This window comes from Neovison vison, chromosome 1 (assembly GCF_020171115.1).
Source record: "Neovison vison isolate M4711 chromosome 1, ASM_NN_V1, whole genome shotgun sequence".
NCBI lineage: Eukaryota > Metazoa > Chordata > Mammalia > Carnivora > Mustelidae > Neogale > Neogale vison.
Window position 1 is genome coordinate 284,739,950 of NC_058091.1, and position 24,049 is coordinate 284,763,998.

At 38.3% G+C, this 24,049-nt stretch overlaps 1 protein-coding gene across 1 annotated transcript in view; it reads right to left on the minus strand.

Moving 5' to 3' along the window:
- The window catches only part of C7 (complement C7), a 52,000-nt gene that overhangs the window by 20,482 nt on the left and 7,469 nt on the right, over window positions 1-24,049 (minus strand). Inside the window, exons 4-10 of the mRNA XM_044232480.1 lie at window positions 21,205-21,346; window positions 18,742-18,889; window positions 17,219-17,357; window positions 10,114-10,284; window positions 7,915-8,158; window positions 5,599-5,712; window positions 2,169-2,335 (exon numbers count right to left, since the gene is read on the minus strand). Coding sequence (XP_044088415.1) covers window positions 2,169-2,335; window positions 5,599-5,712; window positions 7,915-8,158; window positions 10,114-10,284; window positions 17,219-17,357; window positions 18,742-18,889; window positions 21,205-21,346 — 1,125 coding nt within the window. The remainder of the gene's footprint in view (window positions 1-2,168; window positions 2,336-5,598; window positions 5,713-7,914; window positions 8,159-10,113; window positions 10,285-17,218; window positions 17,358-18,741; window positions 18,890-21,204; window positions 21,347-24,049) is intronic.

Genomic DNA, 24,049 nt, shown 5'->3' on the forward strand with positions numbered 1-24,049 from the left:
TTGCAGAGGACAGAAGAAAAGGAAATACTATTAAATTACAGTGAAGAAGCAAGTGCAAATAAATTTACAATTAAATACCCTGACTCTAAGAGACTTAACATGTCTCTTAATGAAGATTGTGACTATTCTTCCCTGAAGAAGTTTAAAATAGATGGACAAGCCACCCCTTACATGTCCCCTTCCTCTTCAGCAGCATTGCACTCTATCATTCAGTAAAATTTACTATCTCTCAATAAACCTTGCTTTGCTACACCCCCAAAACTAAAATAAAAATAATAAAACAGACAGACATTATTCTGTGCTGAGTATGTCTAATGAAACGTTAACTTGGAGACCAGACATGTGCTGACTAAGCTTTAACAATCTGCTCTCCTAAGAACAAAAATGCTCTGATTTATAGCATTTGCCAGTTTCTACAGTATAAGAACTCTTGTCATGGCCAGTCTCACATTGCCATTGGGATGCCAATGACCATGGAGTTGGGAAGATACATGTACCACTGGCTCTTGTGAAGGTCCATCCAAGCTTTCTGCAGCACATCCCTACAAGTGTGAGGATAATGTGAGAGTAACTCAAAGACTCAGCCACATATCCTTCCATCTCTGCCCAAGCTCTCTTACACTGCATTATGGAAGAATGGACTGCATGGCATTTTGTGGACATACACCTATAGTAAATTAGCACAGCTACCTATGATAGTCACAGTCCATCGTGGAGAGGAACAGAATTGAGAATGGGAAGGAATGTCTGTTTCTCCCTAATCAACAATTTCTAATTTTTCAAGATTTGTTCTGGGGCACCGGCATTGAAAATTGGAAATAGGTCATTGTGAATATTGATGGTGGCACTTTAGGGTAAGACCTCCTGGGAAAACCACCCTCCCCCCTTCACCCTTGTTCAGAAGCAAGTGGGTACATGTGGTCTTGGGAGGGTGCTCAAGGAGTTACTGTGATTTGGGGGTTTATAAAATGTATCCAAGTCAAGTTTCACCTGGAACATTGCTTGATTCCCATGACAGAGAACAGATCAGAGAATCAGTTCTGCTACAGCATGTTTTGAAAGTGTGACTTCGTTCCATTGGAGACGGATGTATTGGCAAACACTCTAAGCCTATGAGATATTTTTGTATATTCTTACATGCAATTTCATCCACAAGAAAAACCAGGTGAACTCAGAAAAGCGGACACAAAAAGGGAACACAACCCAAGATAGGAATGTACAAAATATGCACACACAAACACAGACATCAGACCTCCATGCGGGTCACTGCCTGTACTAAGTTCCATCCATCCACTTCTGGCGCTACCGCCCACTGTCTGTCATCTGGCCCCTCCCCTTCCGACGCTTCACAGTTAATTCAGGGCTCTAACCTTGCCGTCACCCAACCAACTTTAAGTCTTACTCTAGGAATTGTGTCACCATAACGTAGTAGAAGCATTCCTTAACAATTTAACACCTGTAAAACTCTCAGTTTTTACTGATGTCTTCCTTCCTTTCTTTCCTTCTTTCTTTCTCTCTTCCTTCCTTCCTTTCTTTCTTTTTTCCTTTCTTTCTTTCTTTTAATGAGTATCACAAATTAAGTTTTTGAGTTTTGTGTCCTTAACCCCATTTTCCCTATAAGCCAGGGGCTCTTCTTCACTGTGCAATTCCGCCTAGCTCTCTGGTTTTTAAGAGCACATACGTTGCATTATCAAAGAACTGACTGCATCAATAAAACATCCGAAAATTGTGGCAGCCGAATTTGCTTTAACTTAACGGACATGTCTCCAAGAGCCCACGGGCCACGGCCAGAGGAAGAAAGGTAATCTGATGGGACAGTAGACAAGCCTAAATGCTTTCCTCATGCAAGAATCTATAATTCTTCTGAATTAGAGACCAAGGAAAACATAATCAAATTTAGGTCAAAAGCTTAATATGCAAATTTTGTTATAATTTCTCTTGGGATTTACAAGATATTTAACCTTTACAATTGAAATATGGACATACAAGGCAATAAAGCTTCTGTTTCTTATTATTATGTATGCATTCATTTTACTATACAAAACATAACTGGGATACAAAAAATGCTAATTACAGCTGTCTCTGTTTAACCACCTTGATTTAATCTCATTTTCCCAGTGCGAAGAAACATGCCTGCTTTGTGCTGTTTTCAACAGAGCAGGACGTACCTTTTGTTTTATGACTTGGGGACTATCAGTCACAGATTCCGCCCAGGAAGAGTATTGCTCTTTGTTTTCAGCAGGATTGTTCAGATCCAGTGAACTGAGGCCAGCCACAAAATTTGGACTTCCCCCCCTGACAAATGAGTCCCCTTTCAGCACATGGCCCTTATTTCCTGTGCAAGGAGAAATCCAAACAAATCAGTTGGGATGCACAAGTGAAACAAAAAGGAGAATATAAAAATGAAAACTCTATCAAGCACTAAAACACAACCCATCCAACCTTATGACATTCTTGGAAAGAACGAACTATGGAGACAGTAAAAATATCAGTGATTGTCAGCAGTGGTGAGTGGGAGGAATAACTGGGTGAAGCAAGGAGGGTTTTTAGAGCAGTGAAATTTCTCTGTGTGATATGACTTGGTGGATAAGCGGCATTAAACATCCGTCCATACCCACAGAATGTACAACACCAAGGCTGAACGCTAACGTAAGCTATGGACTGCAGGGGATCACAAGAACAAATGTTCCACTGTGGTGGGGAATGCTGATGGTGTGGAGGCCTTAGTTTCCAACTGACGTAAATGGAAACTCTCTGTTCTTTTTGCTCAATTGTGCTGTAAACCTAAAACTACTCTAAAGAAAAAAATGTCTATTAAAGGAAAAAAGAAGGGGCACCTGGTTGGCTCAGTCGGTGGAGCTCTTGGTTTCAGCTGAGATCACAATCTCAGCATTGTGGGATCAACCCCTGCATCAGGCTCTGTGTTCAGTGTGGAGTCAGCTTAGGATTCTCTCACTCTCTCTGCCCCTCCCCCTGCTTGCACACACAGGCGCACACATGCTGGCTCATTCTCTCTCTCTCTTTCAAATAAAAAAATAAACAAAATCTTTTTTAAAATAAAATAAAAATGTTTTATGGAAGCATCATGAAATTTACTTCCAAATGGTTCAAATAAGATTATACATATTTTGAATATATAATATTTATACATTGTTAAATAATCCACATTATAAATATTATATGTACATTATATACAGCCAAATGTCATAATTATCACTACATAGAGGAGGTGGGTATATGGGTATTTATTACGATGTTCTTTATGTATGTTTGAAAGTTTTCATAATAAGATGAAGAGGACTTCATCGCATCTGGAATACTAACAATAAGCAAAACAAACAAACAAACAAACAAAGCTATTCATTAACAGGCATACATTAACACATGAAAAGTATTCTAAGCAGTGAATTTTAATTGAATTTTTTTATACATTTATGTGCCCTTTAATTTCAGGATCATTTTTTTCTCCATTTGTCATTGATTTTTACGCTGGTCATGACTGGATATTCCCACCTCGCAGACCAGATTTGGGTGATTTTCAGTTCACCTCTTTTAACTACATTTTGCAATTTCATAAAATTTTTCAAATTCAAAAGCTATACATTTATCAGAAATTAAAGCTTGATGTTTTTAATAAATTACCGAGTACTTCCTCATCTTCATTGTTAGCTCCATTTTTAATATGCCAATAGTTGTCCTTAGAAGGCAATGTCCAGTCCCTGCAGGACCTGACTCAGAACCACCTGGAGCGACTCCACATTTCTGGGCTCCAGCATCTATGAGAGGACATCTGGGAGGAAAGCCCTAAAATCAGCCTTTTAACAAGCTTCTTCAGATAATCTCTGTGTATACTAAAGTTGGAGAAATCACGGCCTTAACAGGCAGACCTTTTTACAAATTACAGAGTATAAAAAATCAATTTTAATTTTATTCTGAAGCCTGTCGCCTCCCTCTCCACACCTCAGTGAGCTCCCTGTGCCAGCTGGCCCTCTTTCCCTAGAGAGTCTGCTTGGTGTGACAATGAGGAGTCCAGAATGTGAAGCCAAATGTCATGTCTTTGAATCTTGTGTCTGATGCTTACCAACTGCGATCTTGGGCAACCTTTCTGTGACTCAGTGTCCCTGTCTGTGTAATGGGAATATGAATAATACCTAATTCAGATAGGAAGAATATTTGGGTTAATTTTTGTAAATCACTTAAAATTGTGCCAGGCACATAGTAAATGCTATGTGTTTGTTAAACACAAAATAAAATAAAATCAGTGAGCAGCTTCTAGTTGCCCAGCTGATAATGGATGTCTACATCTTCCCAAACCTCCCATTCTCATTTCTATTTCCGAATCACTATATTTCCATTTCTTTCAAAAACCTGTTTTCCTCCTTCATCATGCCAGCTCCATGAAGATAGATATTCTCTTGGGCATGTCACTGCTTGTACCCCAATGCCTTGAACAAATCCCCCCATATACCACAATCTCCATACACAGTTGATGAATGAAAGAGGTGAATCAGTAAATAAACCTGATTTCACTCCTCTGTCTCCCTCCTTTCTGCAGTCATCTACCAACATCCCAAGAATCCCCGCTTCCTCGGTAAAAATCCTGACACCTGGGTCAATCTTCACCTTTGCCCCAATTTCTGCCATCACCCTGGGAGAATTTAAGCTCCAGTACCACTCAATCCATTGCTACCACACTAAGAATCCCTTCATTGTAAGGCAAGTACCTTGTAATCACCAAATTCAATGAAGAGTCTTCAGTCCTTTGCTTACTTGATTTCTCTCTAGAATTTCTTTCTGTTGACCTCTCCTTTTCCTTTATTTTTAATGTTATTTATCTTTCCAGGTACCTTTTTTTCCCCCTATTTTTCTTGATTTTTCCTTTTTTTTTTTTTTCTAAGTAGGCTCTATGTCCAGTATGGGGCTCAAACTCAATGACTCTGAAATCAAGAATCGCATGCTCTATGACTGAGCTGGCCAGGCACCTCTTTTCTGGTTCTTATCCTATCAGATTATCCTTTCTCAGTCCCTCTTCTTTCTCTACAACTTTCTTTGTCATCTTTCATTTAATCACTTTCTGTATTAAATCCTGTAATGGCACCCCTTGTCATCAGAATGAAATCCCAGTTCCTTACCATGGCATCTAGACACAATCTAAATCAGTTTATTTTTCCAGTTCATATTTCAATCACTTAAAGAATAGCACACCACCTTCTCCACTCCCTCTCTCAACAGCAGCAGCAGCAGCAGCAGGCACCAAAAGTGCCCTGGGCATCCATGTCAAAGTGGAACTGATTCTTCTCCTACTGGGGTCCTTTTCTAGGTTTGATTGCCAACTGCCATTTTAGGGGAGAAAGGTAGTGTACATGGAGGACTTATTTACAGTGCACAGGAGATACCCAGTGAACTTTTCACTCTGCATGGTGTCTCACTGCCATGACACGTGAAAGAAAGATCAGAGGCAAACATAACCAAATACATAAAAAACATAAAATAGAATACCTGTTAAAATCTCAAAGGCCCTTGGAGGCCAGGAATTAGCCTCGAGAAAGAGGGATAGAGATTAAGCTCATAATGCAAATTGCCCCCTTTCTTATTTACCTGAATCTGATTTTAAGACATTTTCCAGGGTTTCGCATTCGTGTGATGATGATGATGCAAAGAAAATGTTAAAACCTGAGGAAGTACATCTCTTCATATCTTCTGAATGAAGACCTGAAGGAAAAGTTTTAAAGGTGTTTAATTTCTGCATTTGTTAAAAACTCCTTTTAACATGCAGCCAGGTGTGAGGAAGGGGATAAGAAGTTATGTCCTACTATGGTGGCCATCTACTCGAGAGCTCCAGAAGGATCAAGGGTCAGAAAAAGGAATATTTTATTTTTGTTATTAAACAAAATAATAGATACATGCATATATCTAGGAATGAAGCATCATGTGTCTGAAACTTATTTTCAAATGCCATTTTTTAGCTCCAATTAAATTTGACTGGAGAGAAGAGAAGATTGGGATGATTTCTACATGAAACAGTGGAAGGAACAGATACAGAACACCCCAAAGAGTGATATCTTTGCCCATCCACAGTCAGCTGCTCAGGCATGAAGTAAATCAATAAAAGTAGGCATGTAATTGTCCACATCCACCTACTGGAAACCCTAAATGCTGGATTCTAGTTCTACACTAATTAATTCCCAAAATCCTAGGTCTACTGCCTCAATCTCTCCATTTTAGTATCTTTACCATCTCTGGTTTCCAACATTTCCTTCCCCTGGCTCATAACCATACCATGTAACAATTTTCTACTCATTATCAAATGGAGTTTTGCCAAGCATTTTTTAAGAAGGATAGAAATTAATAAAGTGTGGAAATATATTTTTCTCATATAATTTTGCTAAATCTACTATAATAACTTCAGTATCCCTTAAAGAACAATTGAGGGGGGATATATTATTATAACTCAGCAGTTTTGTTTATATTTCAATTAGAACTTTCAGAAAGAACAGAAACTGCTCAAGAGTAAAATTTTTACTCAAAATAGTACTTTGACCAACTTGGAAATTCTTTAAAGTTCTTGTCATTTCTTTTAAGTACTAAGTACTTAAGTACTTTTAAGTACTAAGGGAAAAAGTGGGGAAGCAGTGAAACTGAGTTTAGATCAAGCCATTTGCTGGATTAATTTTCCAAAGAAATATTGCCTTTGTTATTGCTAACAAACAAACAAACAAAAACCTGTGCTTGTACATTCATTTCCAAGCAGGGAAGACAGAAAATTTCAAATTCTGGCTAAATCTTAATTGGTAAAAATTAAGCTTAATGGAAAAAAAATAAGCCAATGGAAACAGAAAAATATTGTAGTTCATCCACAAGGGAAGGTTACAAGACCTCTAAATTCATGTAGTAAGTCTCACTCTCATCCACAATTGTAAAAAGGCTTGACTGAAAAGAAAGACCCTGAAGAGGTGGTTTGGAATGGAGAAGGAATTGTAGGTAGCAGCTTAACAAAGTTGGGAAGGGGCAGGTTTGATTTGGAATATTAGGAAACCAGAGCCAAAAGGTCTTTGCAAAGGAGGAATGGACACTAAGACACCACTCCTCCCCTCCCACACTGGGACACCTGGTGAGGACTCTCCTCTAATTATGAAGTCAAAAAATTACAAACTCAGTGGTGTGCAATGATTCTAAGAAAAATCAGGGAATTCTAACAACACTATAGCATAAGGAAAAAGCTCAGCTGACCTTGGAGCCAGTAGACCACCCTACATTCTATATGGCCTTGGATGAGTCTTACTATAGCCCTGAGTCGCCATTTCTCAGTCTGTAAGACAGGAATTGTAGCGTCCACCTCACCAGATAGTAGTGAGGAACATGGCTAACCTATGTAACTTGCCTATCATAAGAAAGGCTCTGATTTAAAAAAAAAAAAAAAGGGGGGGTCTCTGATAAATTTAAGCTATTGTTACAAGAATTATGTAGTAAGCAAACTTGTGATATCTGGAACAGATTACTTTTAAAGGAATGTGAATTGTAATGAACAGAGGTAAACAAAATACTTCTTTAAAACATTTTGATTTCTGAAATGTAATTCCTCATTAGCTTTTCCTTGAAGAATATTACTTAAGCTGAGAAATGGGAAAGGTTAAGGAGTATTCCAAAAACCCACTCAGCACCCTCTGAGGATAGCCAATAATCATTAATGACTATCTCACATTTCAGGGTACTCTCCAAAATAATAGGCAGGCTTTTTCTTAGAGCCTAAAGATTTTGAGTAGAATATAATGGATTCTTGCCATTCTGGATTCCTTTGCAATTTAATCTCTATTTGTCATATTTTAAAGCTCTAAAAGTTTAAGTTAACTACATGTCGTTACCCCCATTAAAATTCCTGCAATGTTTATATTTAATAATTTTTTAATACTTTACCACTTTCTTTGATTTTATCTGAGTTCACATAAAACAGAACTTTATACTCTCCTCCTAGGGACCCGGACTGCAGATAATGTGTCCCATACTGGTCGATTAATCTTCGGTAGGCACTGTAGTCATACAGAGAGGGAAGGAAGGAGAGCTCCTTCCAGAATGGCTCCGCAAGTTGTAAAAATTCCCGATTGTTATTGATAAACTGAGCCACTTCCACAGAGTTCTGGACAACCAACAACTGATAACTCTGTGGGAAGAAGAGAGAGTAAAAAGAGTTTTAGCTTGGAGATAAAAAGGCAGTGGAATCGCTATCCAATGTCTCCATCAACTGCCACCTCCAACCCAAACTATATTTCTATTTTTCTATTTTTGATGCATGATGAGGTCTTCTCTGGGCCTGCTCCCTTGAAGCAATCTATGGAACTTTTGGAATACCAAGTAGAAGTAATATCTGAGTGATAACATGGTAATTTCTTGCATATATGACCTTTAAGATCTCAAAACCAAGTTGTTATGCCCTCCTCAACTAGAAAAAAAATCAGCTTCATTAACTGCCAAACAATCTCACAAATAAGTATATAAAACAGTGTGTCCCTGGGGAGTACACAATGACTTATATGTAAGGTGACCATGTAATTTATATTCCATACTGGGGTCCCTTGCTTCATAATGAGGGGGGTTTCTATTTTAATGTAATGAACATACCATCCTCTATTAGTTGCTGATGTATAATATAGTGACCCAACAATTCCATACATCACCTGGTCCTCATCACAGCAAGTGCACTTTATCCCCATCACCTGTTTTGCCCTTCTCCCCACTCACCTCCCCTCAGTAATCATCAGTTTGTTCTCCATAATTAAGAGTCTGCTTTTTGGTTTGTCTCTTTTTTATTGTTGTTCATTCGCTTTCTTAAATTCCCCCATATGAATAAAATCATGTGACATTTGTCTTTCTCTGACTAACTTATTTCAGTGAACATTATACTCTCTGAATCTATCCATGTTGTTGCAAATGGCAAGATTGCATTCTTCTTTCTGGCTGAGTAATATTCCATTGTATAAATATACCACATCTTCTGTATCAATTTGCCTATCAATAGACACTTGGGCTGTTTCCATAATTAAGCTATTGTAAATAATGTTGCAATAAACATAGGGGTGCCTCTCCCTTTTTGGATTGGTGTTTGTACTCTTTGGGTAAGTACCCAGTAGTGGATACAATGAGGGCTTTGAGGACTTCCTAAGCATCTTGTAATGATATCCAGGATGGATCTACCTTATATCAAATCCTCACTTCTGTGAACAATATAGTATAGATGATAAATAGATGATAAATGTTTATCAGTTCCTACCTCCATAGTCAGCTTCTTAGTCATAAAACAAATAAAACCACTATTCCTTGTGATTTATTAATCAAGTTACTGACTTCAAAGATGAGATAAAATATGCAAATTTGGAATGACAGTCAGCCTGAAGATTTCTCCAGCATTAAGTGTCTATCAACTAGTGCAATCTATCTCAACTATTTAGGTTGCCCAAGATAAAACTTTTAGTATCTCAAAACAACCAAGTATCTAAAAATAAGGCTTTTAATTTCTCAGATAAAAATTTGGATATTTCAAAAGTAATAAAGTGTTCCAAAATCTTTCCGTTTTATGTACCTTCTAAGTGTTAGTGTTTAGGAAGCACATATTAATTGGATTTTTTCAAATTAACATTTATATAACCATGTATAGTAATCGTGAATTAGAAATTAAAGAAAATTTTAACTAGTAGATTTGAAAGTAATGCTTTTTCAAGAATTTCAAATAAGAACAAATACTTTAATAAGAAAATAAAAAGTAGAGAGGTGCCTGGCTGGCTCAGTGAGCAGAGCATGCCACTCACTCTTAATCTCAGGGTCCTGAGTTCAAGCTCCACATTGGGTATGGAGTCTACTTTAAAAAAAGAAGAGGAAGAAGAAGAAGAAGAAAGAAAAAGAAAACAAAAAGTATAAGTAAATATATTATCCAAGAGAAGTAAAAAAACACAATCTTACCTTTTAAAGAAATATATTACATTGTATCTTTGAAGAAGATAGTACTACCCTAATTTAAAAAAGAAATCTGATCTGTTCGGTAAACACACTTTTAATTAATGTTAATGTTAGAAATATCTAAATAGTAAAATATAGAAAAGTCAACTAATATTTCATACTAACCTTTTCCTTGTGGTTATCATTGAAATCTGGTACAGTATGACAAGATGAAGAAGACGAAGATCCAAAAAGGTGGCTTTTGCTACTGGATGATGTATAGTCTGTCAAGGTATTCTTTACATAAGACCAGGTACTGTTGTAAAATTCGTAATTAAAATCATTATTTATTTTCACCTGTCAAGAAAATGAAAAAGTTTGCTATGACCAAATTAAGGCCTTGGATATAACCAAAAATCTTCTGCCATGGATCCTTTAACATATATACTTCTTCAAACAATCTTCTCCAAAAAGACAAATCTCTTCATTGACACAAAATGACTGTGGCTCTCATTACAACCAGGCCCATAATGAGTATAAGGAATAGAGTCCATTCCACAATTACTCTTTGCTAAGAGGGGTGTCAATAATGGCAATTCCAAGTGATTCACAGAACACATCTGTTTACAAACATCTCCCACTTTTTTTTAATGTCAATAGTTAACCTAGAAGCCAGCAAATCAACGAAATTATGCTAACAGAGAACTGAAAAGCCTTTGGTTCTTGATTTTTCCTCTAATGGGAACAGAGATGCAATTTTTTTTTTCCCTATGACAGACAGTAGAAGAAAAGTCCATCCCAAAAGAATTTTGAAGCAGACAACAGGAGACTCACATGTGGCTAACAGGGAAGTGAGAGCTCCAAGACAATCATTTATTTATCCCTTATTTTATCCTAGATCAAGTGTCAAAATAAAATGCCCAAGAGGGCTGGCAAGTCATATAAATGTTGGAAGATTCCATGGAAGGCAGGGGGATGAAGTGAACACCAACACTGTAGGAAAAGGATACCAACACTCAAATTCATCCTACAGTTAGTATATGTAACTTTAAGTTCTAGCATGGTCAGTTTAGCTGTTTTTAAGAAAAGAGAAAAATCTGAAATCTTGACATAAAAATCTCCAGACTTTTTTAAGTTGTTGGCAATTAATTCACTCAAAACTGTCAAACACCATGAAAATAAAACAAGACATACAAGATGACTCTATCTCACAGTGTCTGCTCTGTATAAATAGTCAAATCAGTAACTGTCCTTCCACAAGCATTTGTGCTCTTAGCATACCCACATCTGTGTTTGAGATCAGAGGATAAATAAGCACAGGCACCATTAAAATGATGGATATGGTACACTTTAAACTCAAATCTAAAAGGAATGGAAATGATAGAATACCATATAGCCATTTTAAATGATGTCTATGAAGAAAAAATACTGATGTTAAATGAGAAAGTGGGTATACATGTGATAATCCTGCTCATTATAACCATACAAGCATATTCCCCAGTCAAAAAAAGACTAGAAAGAAATTCAGGGGCTCCTGGGTGGCTCAGTCAGTTGAGTGTCTGACTCTTGATCTCAGGCCAGGTGATGGTCTCAGGGTTGTGAGTTCAAGACCTGCACTGAGCTCCGGGGATGGAGCCTACTTTAAAAAAGAAGAATCAGAAAAGAAAAACTAGAAAAATTGAGCAAAATGCCAGAAAATATTGTATTACTTTTTTCACTGCCCACGTTCAAAATTATACATGCACGCAAAGAACATGCCAGAAGATAAGAAAAGGTAGATTTATTCATATCTTTTGTTAGAGTATTATTTTCATCACATCATGAAATTGGTTTGTTTAAAAGTCAAAGACAAAAATTCAGTACAAACTGAGATGGAGAATATATGTACTATTATTGACTATGAAGAAGACATTAATAAGAGTGCCATCAGAGATATCTGCAACCACTAGATAGTGTTTCAGTCCTATTTGGTTTTAGAAAGACACAGAATTTACTTTTTTTTTTAAACATTTTATTTATTTATTTGCCAGAGATTACAAGTAGGCAGAGAGGCAGGCAGAGAGAAAGGAGAAAGCAGGCTCCCCGCTGAGCAGAGAGCCCCGGGATCATGACCTGAGCGGAAGGCAGAGGCTTTAACCCACTGAGCCACCCAGGAGCCCCCAGAATTTACTTTTTATGTCTCTTAAGGAAGAGAAGTTATCTATCTTCTTTTAAATGCAAGAAAAAAAAAGCCTGTTTTCCCTCCTCTTTGAATCTGCAATTCAAATACTTGATTAATGCAAATAAGATTCTTTAGCTGCTTCAGTTCACCATCTCCTACTCTCATCTACTCTACACAGAGCTACAAGTCACTTTTTCAAGGTAACATGATCTTCTTCAATGACCCTTAAATTAATATTCTCTCCAACCAACCTAAAAGCCCCCAAACTGATCCTTCCTCTGAAATCACAGATTCAAACATCCTACATTCTGCCACCTCTTACCCTTTTGATTCTCATTCTATTATCCATTATCCAACTTTATATAGACACAAGTTCTTCTCCTTGGTTTCCCTTCTTTCTCTCTATTACCTCCTTCATATTTTTACTTCCTTCTTTTTCAGATAGACCTCACAGTTCATGACTTCAACCACTCTCTCGCCGATGACTTAACTCTCTTCCCTAGATATGCTTTGCCATCATGTTTTCCTGGCAGAATTCCAACCCTGTTTCAATGCTCGCAGCCAATCTGCTTAACACTATGAGAAAAATCACACAGCTAATCCATCAGTACCACTGTAAGTCCACTCATGATTTCCGGTCTCAGGGAACCCTTAATACAGTGCAGCATCCCTGTATTTCCATTCTCTTTCTCTCCCATTCTCTACAGCATCTATTTCAAAAATTCTACCTACCTCAGTCCCCCAATCTTAGAACCACTTCCCTCCCTCTCAGAAAATAACTCTAACCTCTTTCTTTACAAACATTCCCATTATCAGACATGAACTCTCCTAAACTCTGGCGAATAAGTCCACAAGCATATTTACATCTCTTCACTTCCTTTCTTCAGCAGGTGTCCTTCCTCCACTTAAAGCTAATTTCTGTCTCATCTCTATTGCGTTCCTTCCCACCACTTCTAAGGATATATTAAATTGGTTGCTTATTCCCTCTCCCACAGCTTCAATTTTTCTTTCTCTACTGGCTTAGCCCTATCAAATGTATATGTATTCTAACTCCGCTTAAGTAGACTGTGCTGCAAGGCTTCTGCAGACATACTTCTTGAGTTTATATTCCATATTTCTTATCTATAACTCTATGATTGTGGGTAAATTCTTCAATATTTTTTGTCTCAACTTTTTTCAATTGTAAAATAGAAATGACAGTACCCACATTTTTAGATTATTACAAAGAAAAGAAGGGGACACCTGGGTGGATCAGTTGGTTAAGCAGCTGCCTTTGACTCAGGTCATGATCCAGGGATCCTGGGATTAAGCCCTGCATTAGGCTCCCTGCTCAGCAGGGAGTCAGCTTCTCCCTCTCCCTCTGCTCCTCCCCTCTCTGTTCTCTCTCTCTCTCTCTCTCCCTGTCAAATAAATAAATAAAATCTTTTAAAAAGACAAAGAAAGAAGAGCCAGGCACCTGGTAGCTCAGTCAGCTAAGCATCAGACTCTCGATTTCAGCTCAGGTCATGATCTCAGGGTGGTGGGATCAAGCCCCACACTGGGCTCTGTGCTCAGCAGCGAGTCTGTTTGAGATTCTCTCCCTCTCCTGCTGTCCCTCCCCACTGCTCATGCGCTCCTTCTCTTTCTCTAAAATAAATAAGTCTTTTTTAAAAAGAATACGATTTTGTTATTTACTTGATATGTACATAGGATCTCTTTTCCAAAAATATAATGAAGTACATTCAAGACTAAATACAGGAAAATCCAGGAAGTAATTAATTTTCTCCACCTTCATCTTTACTCCCCTCTGCACTCATTATAAGCTGACAATGAACACAACAGTCTTTCAACAGTCTCCAGGCTGAATTAGCAAAGTGGTCCTTCCCAAAACAACCACAGAGGAGGAATGTGTTTATGTGTCCAAGACTTCCTTGCAGTATGAGAAATATGAGCAAACAGAGACAGTGCATGGCATCAAAGACAGTGGCTTAGTCTACATGAAACCAGGTTTGCTCTGGACAAACCACAATGGTAATAACTGAAACAGGCTATAAAATGGACTGACCAATTCTGTTTCCTGTTTATTTACTAATGTTTATGTGCCAATGAGCCAAAAGCCATCTTCCACTCAGAAGTAGCTGAATACCCAGTGGCCTCAGGTCTGTCTGAGTAGTGGAGAGCATTCCCCTTCCCAATCTCCACACTGGGTTAGCTCTTCAATGACTGACTCACTGCCTAGTGCTTCTACTTCACTTCACTGCCTAGTGCTTCTACTTCACTTCTACTTCACTGTTTTGAGGATCAGGCTTGATCCTCACAGTTCAGGCTTGATCCTCAAAACATCTCCATTCTTCAATCAGTAACAGGTTATAATTTCCCTCTACCTCTGACAAACACCTTCAAATTCAGGGACTGGAAAAACATTTCAGATGTCAATGCAAAATCCAAGCCATGCTGAAATGAATGTCAGGGGTATGCTGTTATTAAATTATTTCTCTTCTTCAGAAACTGCAGACTTCCAGTATGTCTGTCTTCCAACAATGTCAGAAATGTTTTCATGATTTTCTATAACTCTCTGCTCTGTAACTCTCTAAATTTGACCCCAAAAAATATATATGCAATTATCTCTCTTATAATTATGAAAGAATTATCAACACATCCTCCTAGGAAGAGAAGAAAAATATTTCTAGAAATGCCTATGTTACATTATTCCTTCTGGCCAATGGTATCTTACAGTATATATTATTCACTGTGTAGAATTTAGAGATGGGAAAGCAATTAAATACAAGATGTTGGGAGAGTAAAATAAGCTAGAAAAAGAAAGGGCTGTGAAATCTGACATATTGAATCCAAATTCTACTACTTATTAATTTGGTGATTTAAAGCAAATCAGCTAAAGTACTCTGAGCCTCAATTTCTACCTATATAAAATAGTAAATTATTACTCACTTCCAAAGATATTATAAGGATAAAACCTACACAAACTGCCTAAAACAGTACAGGTGCCACAGGAGATATTAAAAAATTGACAGTTACCATTATTTTTCAGATCAATTTCACTTTTCATTTCCATGATACAGTATTTTTTTAAAGATTTATTTATTTATTTAAGAGATAGTGAGAGCAGGAGGGAGCAGAGAGAGAGAGACAGAATCTCAAGCAGACTCCTTGCTGAACACAAAGTCCGACACAAGGCTCCATCTTATGACTCACAAGATCATGACCTGAGCCAAAATCAAGAATCAGATGCTCAACAAACCGAGCCTCCCAAATGCCCCCATGACAAAGTAGTTCTTAAATATAACTTATTCTATTGTAATTCTGTTTGCTATTTATTTTTAGAACCCGATGCGGGGCTCGATCCCAGAACCCCGGGACTATGACCCGAGCCGAAAGCAGAGGCTTTAACCCACTGAGCCACCCAGGTGCCCCCTGTTTGCTATTTATAATGAAAACTGCATTCTGAAGAGGGCTAAGTTTGGTAAACAAAAACCCTGCTGTCTGAACATCCTAATAGTTTTTGGCTTACAAATTTGGGAGTAATAGGTAAGAAGCTCTGAGTTGGAAATTTTCAGAATTTTTTTTTTTTTAAAGATTTTATTTATTTGACAGACAGAGATCACAAGCAGGCAGAGAGGCAGGCAGAGGGAGAGGAGGAAGCAGGCTCGCTGCGGAGCAGAGAGCCCGATGCGGGGCTCGATCCCAGGACCCTGGGATCACGACCCGAGCCGAAGGCAGCGGCTTAACCCACTGAGCCACCCAGGCGCCCCGGAAATTTTCAGAATTCTGAGAAGAAGGGAGGAAAGGAGTAAAAGAAGAAGAGGTCTTAGAACAGAGAAGCTGAAATGGGATGAGACCAGAAACTTTGATTTATTGAAGTTCTAAAAGGACAGATGTTTTATGATGTAGGACATCGACCATTGTTGTTGACTGGGTTGGCATGACTGCAACAGAAAATCTCTCCTCTATATTCCCTTCAGATGTTCAGTATTCTCTCCCTAAATCCATAACTGTTGCTGTGTGAGTAGATTTTGTGTGGAAATCCTGGTAGAGATGGAGGTTAAGTGTATATGACAGAAACCGCTTATAAGAAGCAGGAGCCTAGAACAAAGACCCTGAGACCCTAAGCAAAATGGAAAATTCTAGCAATGCAGATGTTGGCAAAGATAAGGAGCACAGGCTCCCCCTTCCACACTGCTGATAGGGCATAAATTGATGGCACATTCATTTTGGAAACTTTCCTGAGCAGAGTGTAACCTGTACATAACCTGCAAGGCAGCAATTCAGGTACAAGGTGTATGCCCTAGAGAAGCTCTAGCTCATCTGCATAGAACTCATGCACAAGAATGTGCAAGACATTTTCATAAGAAAGTATTGGAACCAGCAATAAAAATGTCATCTACATCAGCATGAATAAATTTCAAAACCATAATTTTGAATGAACAAAAGTCATAGAATGTATACTATAGAACTGACTTATATAAATGGCCAAAAAACAGGCAAAACTGAATCACAAACTTTTATTTAGGGACAAAGACATATGAGATAAATGTATACAGAAAGACAAGTGACTAATATAAAACAGAAGATAGTAGTTGTCTAGGGAGGATATGGCCAGAGAGGCATAGATGAGAGCCTTTAAGTCAATCTTTGGCAATTCTATGGTGAGTAGTGGCCATATATGAGTATTTGTTTTATTAGCTTCCTTCAAGCTGTGTGTTTATATTAGTCACATTCTTTTGCATATATGCTATATTTCACAATTTAAGAATAAAAGCATTTTCAAGTGAGCGGACACTGTGGCAGTGGTAAGGAGATCATCATGACCAGTCATGACCAGGGCCTTGAGTTTTGACACCCATACAGGGACAGACCATCAAATTTGGGGCCCATATGGTCTAGGGACTTGAAAATGAGAAAAAAAGAATAGTTCAGCTTAAATGAGACAAATTGAAATTATCATTGCCCTGTACCCCAGAGTTAAAGAACATGTATCCTTTTTAAGCCCATATAAAACATTTGTAATAATTGACCAAATATTAAGCCACAAATAAATTCTCAACAAATACCCAAAAATCAATATCATATAAGTAACAATCTCTGGCAATAATTCACAGATTAAAAATAAATTAAATCAATGAAATTAAGTACCTGGAATGTATAGGAAAGGATATTTCCACTCAGTCTATAGAACTTTCTTCCATCCCCACTAAATACTTTTCTGCATTGACCACTGAAACTTTTAGTGTTGATGACTGTCTTCCTAAACTGGCCAGTGAGTTCATTGTAACTGTTAAAAAAAAAGAAAAGTGGGGGGGTCGGGGAGGAAGAAAAGATGATTAAAAACCAGAAACAGCACTTGCTGAAAAAGAATTCTAGAAAATCTTGAAATAAATTACAGTTGAGTATCTCTTTGATAGAGTTCAAATAATGAGAACAGTTTCCTAATGCACACCATACATTTTCCAACCTTCCTTGTGTGTATAATGGCTAAAACTAAAAGCTTGGGAGACTCCAACATCCCTTCAGTCTAAGAACATGTTTGGGAAACACACAGTCCTTTTGTATCTATAGCAACAGCTGGTTTTATGTTGATTCTATAGATAAAACCAGTACAACTAAGACTACTCTTGGGGAGAGGGAATTCTTCTTTTCTTTTCTTTTTTTTTTTAAGATTTTATTTATTTGAAGAGAGGGAGAGAGAAAGAACACAAACAGGGAGGAGGGGCAGGAGGGAGGGGAAAGCAGGCTTCCTGCCGAATAGGGAGCCCCAAGTGGGGCTTGATCGCAGGACCTCAGGAACATGATCTGAGCTGAAGGCAGATGCTTAACCAACTGAGCCACCCAAGTGCCCCCGGAGGGAACTTTCTACAATAAATTTCACCTAAATTGCCTCTTAGCATACTGACTGGTACACTCTTTAGACTAATTTTACCATTTCTCTGTTAATGAATTTAAAATATTACAGAAAAATCACCTCTGACTCTAAAATAAACTATTTTAAAGCCTTAAAATCTCAACTTGGATCTGACCCTTAGAAATCCTTCAGAATTCCTTTTGAAAAGACAATATGGGATTGTCCCAACTTCACTTGAAAATGAAAGTTTCCAGCTGGTTAAGACAATTCTTTTTCAAGCTTAAATATCCCAACACAGCACTTTCTCCATTCTTTCTCTGTTCTTATTCTAATATCTCTTTGTTCTCTTGAGTAGCTCCCCATAAATGTCACTGAACCAGTTCTCGCTCTGTCTCTCTCTCTATTTCTACCTTTCTCCCAGAAGATGACAAACCATCTGGGTTTTCCCAGGTCTGAGGGGTTTCACTGGACATAGGACCTCCAGTGCTAAAAGCAGGATAGTCCAGGGACAAGTGGACACTCTACATTTACCACATATATTTTCAGGTATACAGGTAAGATGCCTGGATGGCTCAGTCGGGGAGTATGAGACTCTTGATCTCAGGGTTGTAAGTTTGAGCCCTGCACTGGGGGTAGAAATTACTTAAATAAATAAAAGTTCAAAAAAAGTTTTTTTTAGTGTTTCAGAATGTGGCAAAGAGCTCTGAGCCAAAGGCTTAGATATTATGACTTGTTATTTGACTTACCAAACCATAAAACAAAAACAAAATGAAAGCTACCCCCATCCATATACACAGGAAGCTGCCCTGTACCTTACCCATTTCCAGTAAGTTCTATGTTGGGAGGAGGTTCATCAAGGTCACAGGCAGGTCTGCTTTGCGAGTCCTCACATCTGTCTTCATCAGCACCATCCTCTTCACAGTCAGAATCCCCATTGCAAACCAAAGATTTGCTGATGCACTGGCCTGTAGATAAGATAAGCCCCCAACAAAAATAAAAGAAGGAAGAAGGCGGAAACTACCTAGAATCGAAAAGGTTTTGCCTCTGGGGTGCCTGGATGGCTCATTGAATTGAGCTTCAACTCTTGGCTTCAGCTCAGTTCATGATCTCAGGGTCATGATATCAAGCCCTGTGTGGGGTTCCATGTTCAGCAGATTCTCTCTCTCTCCCTCTCCGCCTCCCCCTGTTTGTGGTCACTTTCTCTAAATTAAATAAATAAATATTTAAAAAAAAAAAAAAAAAGGTTTTGTCCCTGGACCCCAACTCTGCACTAATATTCTACTGTGAATTTGAGATCAATCTTCCTGGTGTCCAGGGAAGGACTGGTGATTATTTTGGCCCTCATATTCTATTTCTTTCAAAGACTTTATTTATTTATTTGACCAAGAGAGATCACAAGTAGACAGAGAGGCAGGCGGAGAAAGAGGGGGAAACAGGCTCCCCACTGAGCAGATAGCCTGATGCAGGGCTTGATCCCAGGACCCTGAGGTCATGACCTGAGCCAAAGGCAGAGGCTTTAACCCACTGAGCCACACAGACACCCTATGGCCCTCATAATCTAACACACAAAATAGATCCTGACCTCAGCTGGAAACAAAATTAAAAATAAAAGCCAAATTCAAATTCCAGGCTCTCAGCCATAATCAAGCCATTTGTCTGAATCTCCCCAAATCTCCCCAAAATCAAAAGGTGCCAACCACTAGAAAGATAGACTGACATCCTGCCCTTCAACTTTCAGTTCATTTTTTTGTAATCACTGACCAAGATGCCAAAGCTCTGCTTGTTTTGGTGATTTGCTGTGTAAGACTGTGAGAGCATGGAAACTGGGTCAAAAGGTTAAAACTCAACACTTCTTTAGCACCTACTCTGTGCAAGGCACCCTTCCAGATGTTAAGTTACAGACAAAAATAAAAACGGTATGCTGGGCTTTTCATATACTTTATGATCTAGTAGGAAGGACTATGAAGACACAGATCATTATAATCCCGCAATGTAATGGTTACACAGTAGATGGGCATGGAGGAGGCACTGAAGGGTACCAGATAATCTAACCCTCGCCTACCTCCCCAACATTATTTCCAGCCATTCTTCGACCTGCTTCCTATACCCTCATCACACCTACGTGAATTAAAGGCCAGGCTTTCTCTCATCTCCTTACTCTAATACATCTCTCACCCTCAAAGGGTTTCTCTGCCTGTCATGTGCATGTCCTTCAAAAATCAAATTACATATTATCTCCTCTCAGAAACCATCCCTATGGTTGTAGTACAACTCCTTCATTTATGTTCTCATACTCTGCATTGCACACACCTGTTCTGATGGTGTCCCATGCACCCCACTGTTGTCTCACACAATCCCATACACCAAACATTTGTTGAGAGTCTACTAGGTACCAGGTACTTCAGATGCAAAAATTAAAGGAATATCATCCATATCCTCAAGGAGTTCACAAAAGAGATAACCAGACCAACAAACACCCCAGATTACAGATGGTACAACGTACATATGTACAACATGCATAGGGAACACAGAGAAAGGATTTGTCAGTTGAGGAGTTAAGGAATGCTTCCTAAAAGAGGAGCCATCTGATTTGGGTTTTGGAAGTAAAAAAGGAGTTAGAGAGTTATTATCGAGGAGCACTTCTAATACAGGGATTATTTATGTGCTATTCTGCCCATAAACTTTAATATTTGTGAAGGAAGAAACTATGTGTTTCATTTACATATCCACAATCCTCACCACTATATCTGGAGCATAATAACAATAATAAATATTTGCTAAAAGTTGTTGAATTAATCTGATTGCACCAATGCTACCTAAACAATAGGTCAAATAACCGTCAGTGCCCAAACTTGAAATTATGTTTCAATCACCCTGTGCATAGGAGTGACCTGTATTGCTTCTTGATTAACTAATCAGAGTTGCTTTTCTTGTAAGCGTAATAATAACTTGGGCAGGAACCTTGTTTTTGCCCAGTCTTGATGTACCAGACTCACTCTACATCTTGACCAAAAATGCAATGTCAAGAGCAGTCTGGGTCTGTCAATTGCCATATTTCTTTTCAAAGAAGCAAGGAGTATGTCCACCTTTGTTACCAGATGAAATAATGATGTTACATTTGAAATAATGATAGCTGAGTGTATAATTAATATGCCAACAAAATTAATTTTCAGGCCAATATAAACTCAGTAAAATTGAATAAATCCATACTGAGCAAGTTGATCAAATAACATTTGAATTTACACTCGGCGTGGAGTGTCCAAACCTATGGAAAAGATACCTGAGAAACACCTGAACCGCTCTCCACATCCCTCTTCCACCGGACATCCTAGTGTAGGTTCACACGATTGTGTTTCAAATGCACTTCCGACGCAAGGTTGACCGCCATACTGCCCATAAACAGCAACTGACCGCCTGCGAGTCTAAACACAAAACAGGTAGTGCTTTTGGACGTCTCCTTTCCTTTGTCTGAGAGGCAAAATCGGAGAGAAATGAGTACAATTGAAGAAACAGTGTTCAGGAAACTGTTCTGATGGGCAGATGTAAAACCTCCAAAATCAATAAACCCACAGACCCACTTGTCGTTGAGTCCTGTGACACTTGGAGTACTACTTAGGAAGGACTCACAGCTACTTATTTATTCTCAGGATTGAGTGTAAACGACCTTCAGTGTAAAAAAAAAAAATAACCTTGAGTGTAAAAAAAAAAATTAGTTGGATCTTTAAGAAAGTAACTTGAAAGAGCCAGGTAGACACATAAGCAAACCTGTTGCATCACAGATGATTAATGCTTTTGCTCAAGCTGTGTGCCAGGAGCTAACTCGAAAGGTGAAGCCAGTTTTGCCAGAGGTGGGGGAAGGATCCTAGGAACCAGGGTTAATGAGAAATTAAGTCAGAAAAGCCATTGGAAAAGTGGTGGTAATTAATTTGGGTTGAATGTTAAGCCTTCTTCAGGAAGACAAGGCTAGGCAAAGCAATCTGGAGAACCTCATATGTCAGTACGAAAGGCAAATGGACAGTGCAGAAGCCTCGGTAGTCCAAAGACGAAGCTACTTCTGCAACAGGATTCTACTAGACAAGCAAAATCACTGGCCTCTGAAATGGGAAACATGTCAAAGGCAAATCTCTGGGAGAGAAAGTATGGGAAAAATAGAGGAAATCATCGAGCCACATGAAAAACAAATAATTCGTCCTAAAATTCAGTTAGTCAATATGAAGCCATGCATCTAACACTTAAACACACAGAGGTCCCCAAAATCCTTTGTGTCCCCAACAGCAGTCAGATGAATCATGTGAGCCTCTTTCTGTACTCAGCTTTTCCCTATCTAAAAAAATAAACAAAATCTGACATTCCAGAGAATTTAAGCCTTGAGCAAAGACCAACAGGGAAGACAGGATATACAAACTGATGTGGGGGCCAGGAGTGGAATGGTCAAGAAAGAGTTCTTGAGATGTTTTTGGTGCAAAAAGTTGTTTTGATGATAGCAGAGGACAAGGGCCCATGGGGAGAAAGAGCTGCACTTTTGCTCTATGAAGCTGGTGGTTATGTACTTCGTGTTCAAGGGGGAGGGGATGTGCAGGGAGTATCAGATCATAAATGTCTTCTTCAAATTTCTACTCATGAAAATACTTTTGCAGGATTTCTCCGGTGCTTGTCATTGGGCTCAATATTGACCATCAGTGAGATGAACAGGTGGTCATGAGACCCTCAGGTATTTGGTCCTTATGGGAACTATGCAGGCTATAGGTCAGCCTTCTGAGCTAAATGTGAACACATTGCTGCTTCTGTCCCTCATCACAAGCCAAGGTGGAATCGCCTCATCCCTCCTAATCTGGGTTAGAAGTGGGGATTCTTTCAGACAAAGGGTCACAGGAACGTAATTTGCTCTTTGAGGGGTTTTGTCAGCCTGGGGCTGACCCTGGCAAATTCTGTTGGGTCTAAGCAGAGGAGTCTTAGAGGAATAAGAGTGGGGAATGGAGCTCAGCACAGTTCCTTGATAAGTTTTTAATCTCCGTGTTTAAATGATGAAGACACCTCTCATACGTGTCTTTTTAAATTGTCCATTTCCGAAGTTCCAAAGCACAGATTGTGTAGTGTGTCTAAAGAATGCTTCCCTCTCTCTCAGTAGGTGCATGACCTTGACAGCTGCCCACTGAGAACAGTCTCATTCTCACCTGACAAATTCTGGTCTTATGACCCTATTTTCATTTTCACTTGTCTCTTTCTGGATGAAAATTTTGTCATTATAATCTAGAGATATAATCATTGCATGATGACCTTTAGGCAAATACTAATATGAAAAATACCTTCCATCTCTTTCTATTTAACATTCTTTCGTAACTTGTTGTTGAATTATAAAAATGTTTTCTGTAGTTGGTGTCTGACTTTTGCCTTGTTATTCATGTACCCATTTTCCTGTAATCAGAGTAGTCATCTATTCACCCAAAGCCAAATTCTGCATTTGTGTAACTTGTTTTATAAATACCACTTATGTAGGTACCAAATGCTTGATGAAAGTGATGATTGTGATAAGGCTTAAAAACAGAAATTATCTTCTATAATATGGTTCTGTCATTTTAATAATTAAAAAGTGATTTTTAAATACACATTTTTATTCAAACTGAACCACCTTTAAAATATTTTGCATATATAGAATCATGTTGTATATCTGAAACTAATACCATGTCATGTGGTAATATTTCAATAAAAACATCTTTAATCATTCAAATGTTTAAAACCTTTAAAGTAAGCATTATATTTTTGGAATTGATCCTAGGAAAATTATCGGAACAGAGGACTGATTTCTATGTACAAAAATGTTCACTGAAGTTTTATTTATAATAACAAAAATGTACAAATCCTAAATCTCAAACAATAGGAAAATAGATAAATAAGATTGGTATACTCATATAGTGGAAAATAATACAGCTGTTAAAATTCCAGCCAAAAGTATAAGTTTAAAATAATAGAGGGGTACCTTGGTGGCTCAGTTGGTTAAGTGCCCAACTCTTGAGCTCAGCTCAGGTCTTGATTTAACAGTCCTGAGTTCTAGCCCCATGTTAGGCTCCATGCTGGGCACAGAACCTACTTTAAAAAAAAAACCAGTAGGATAGAGGGGCACCTGG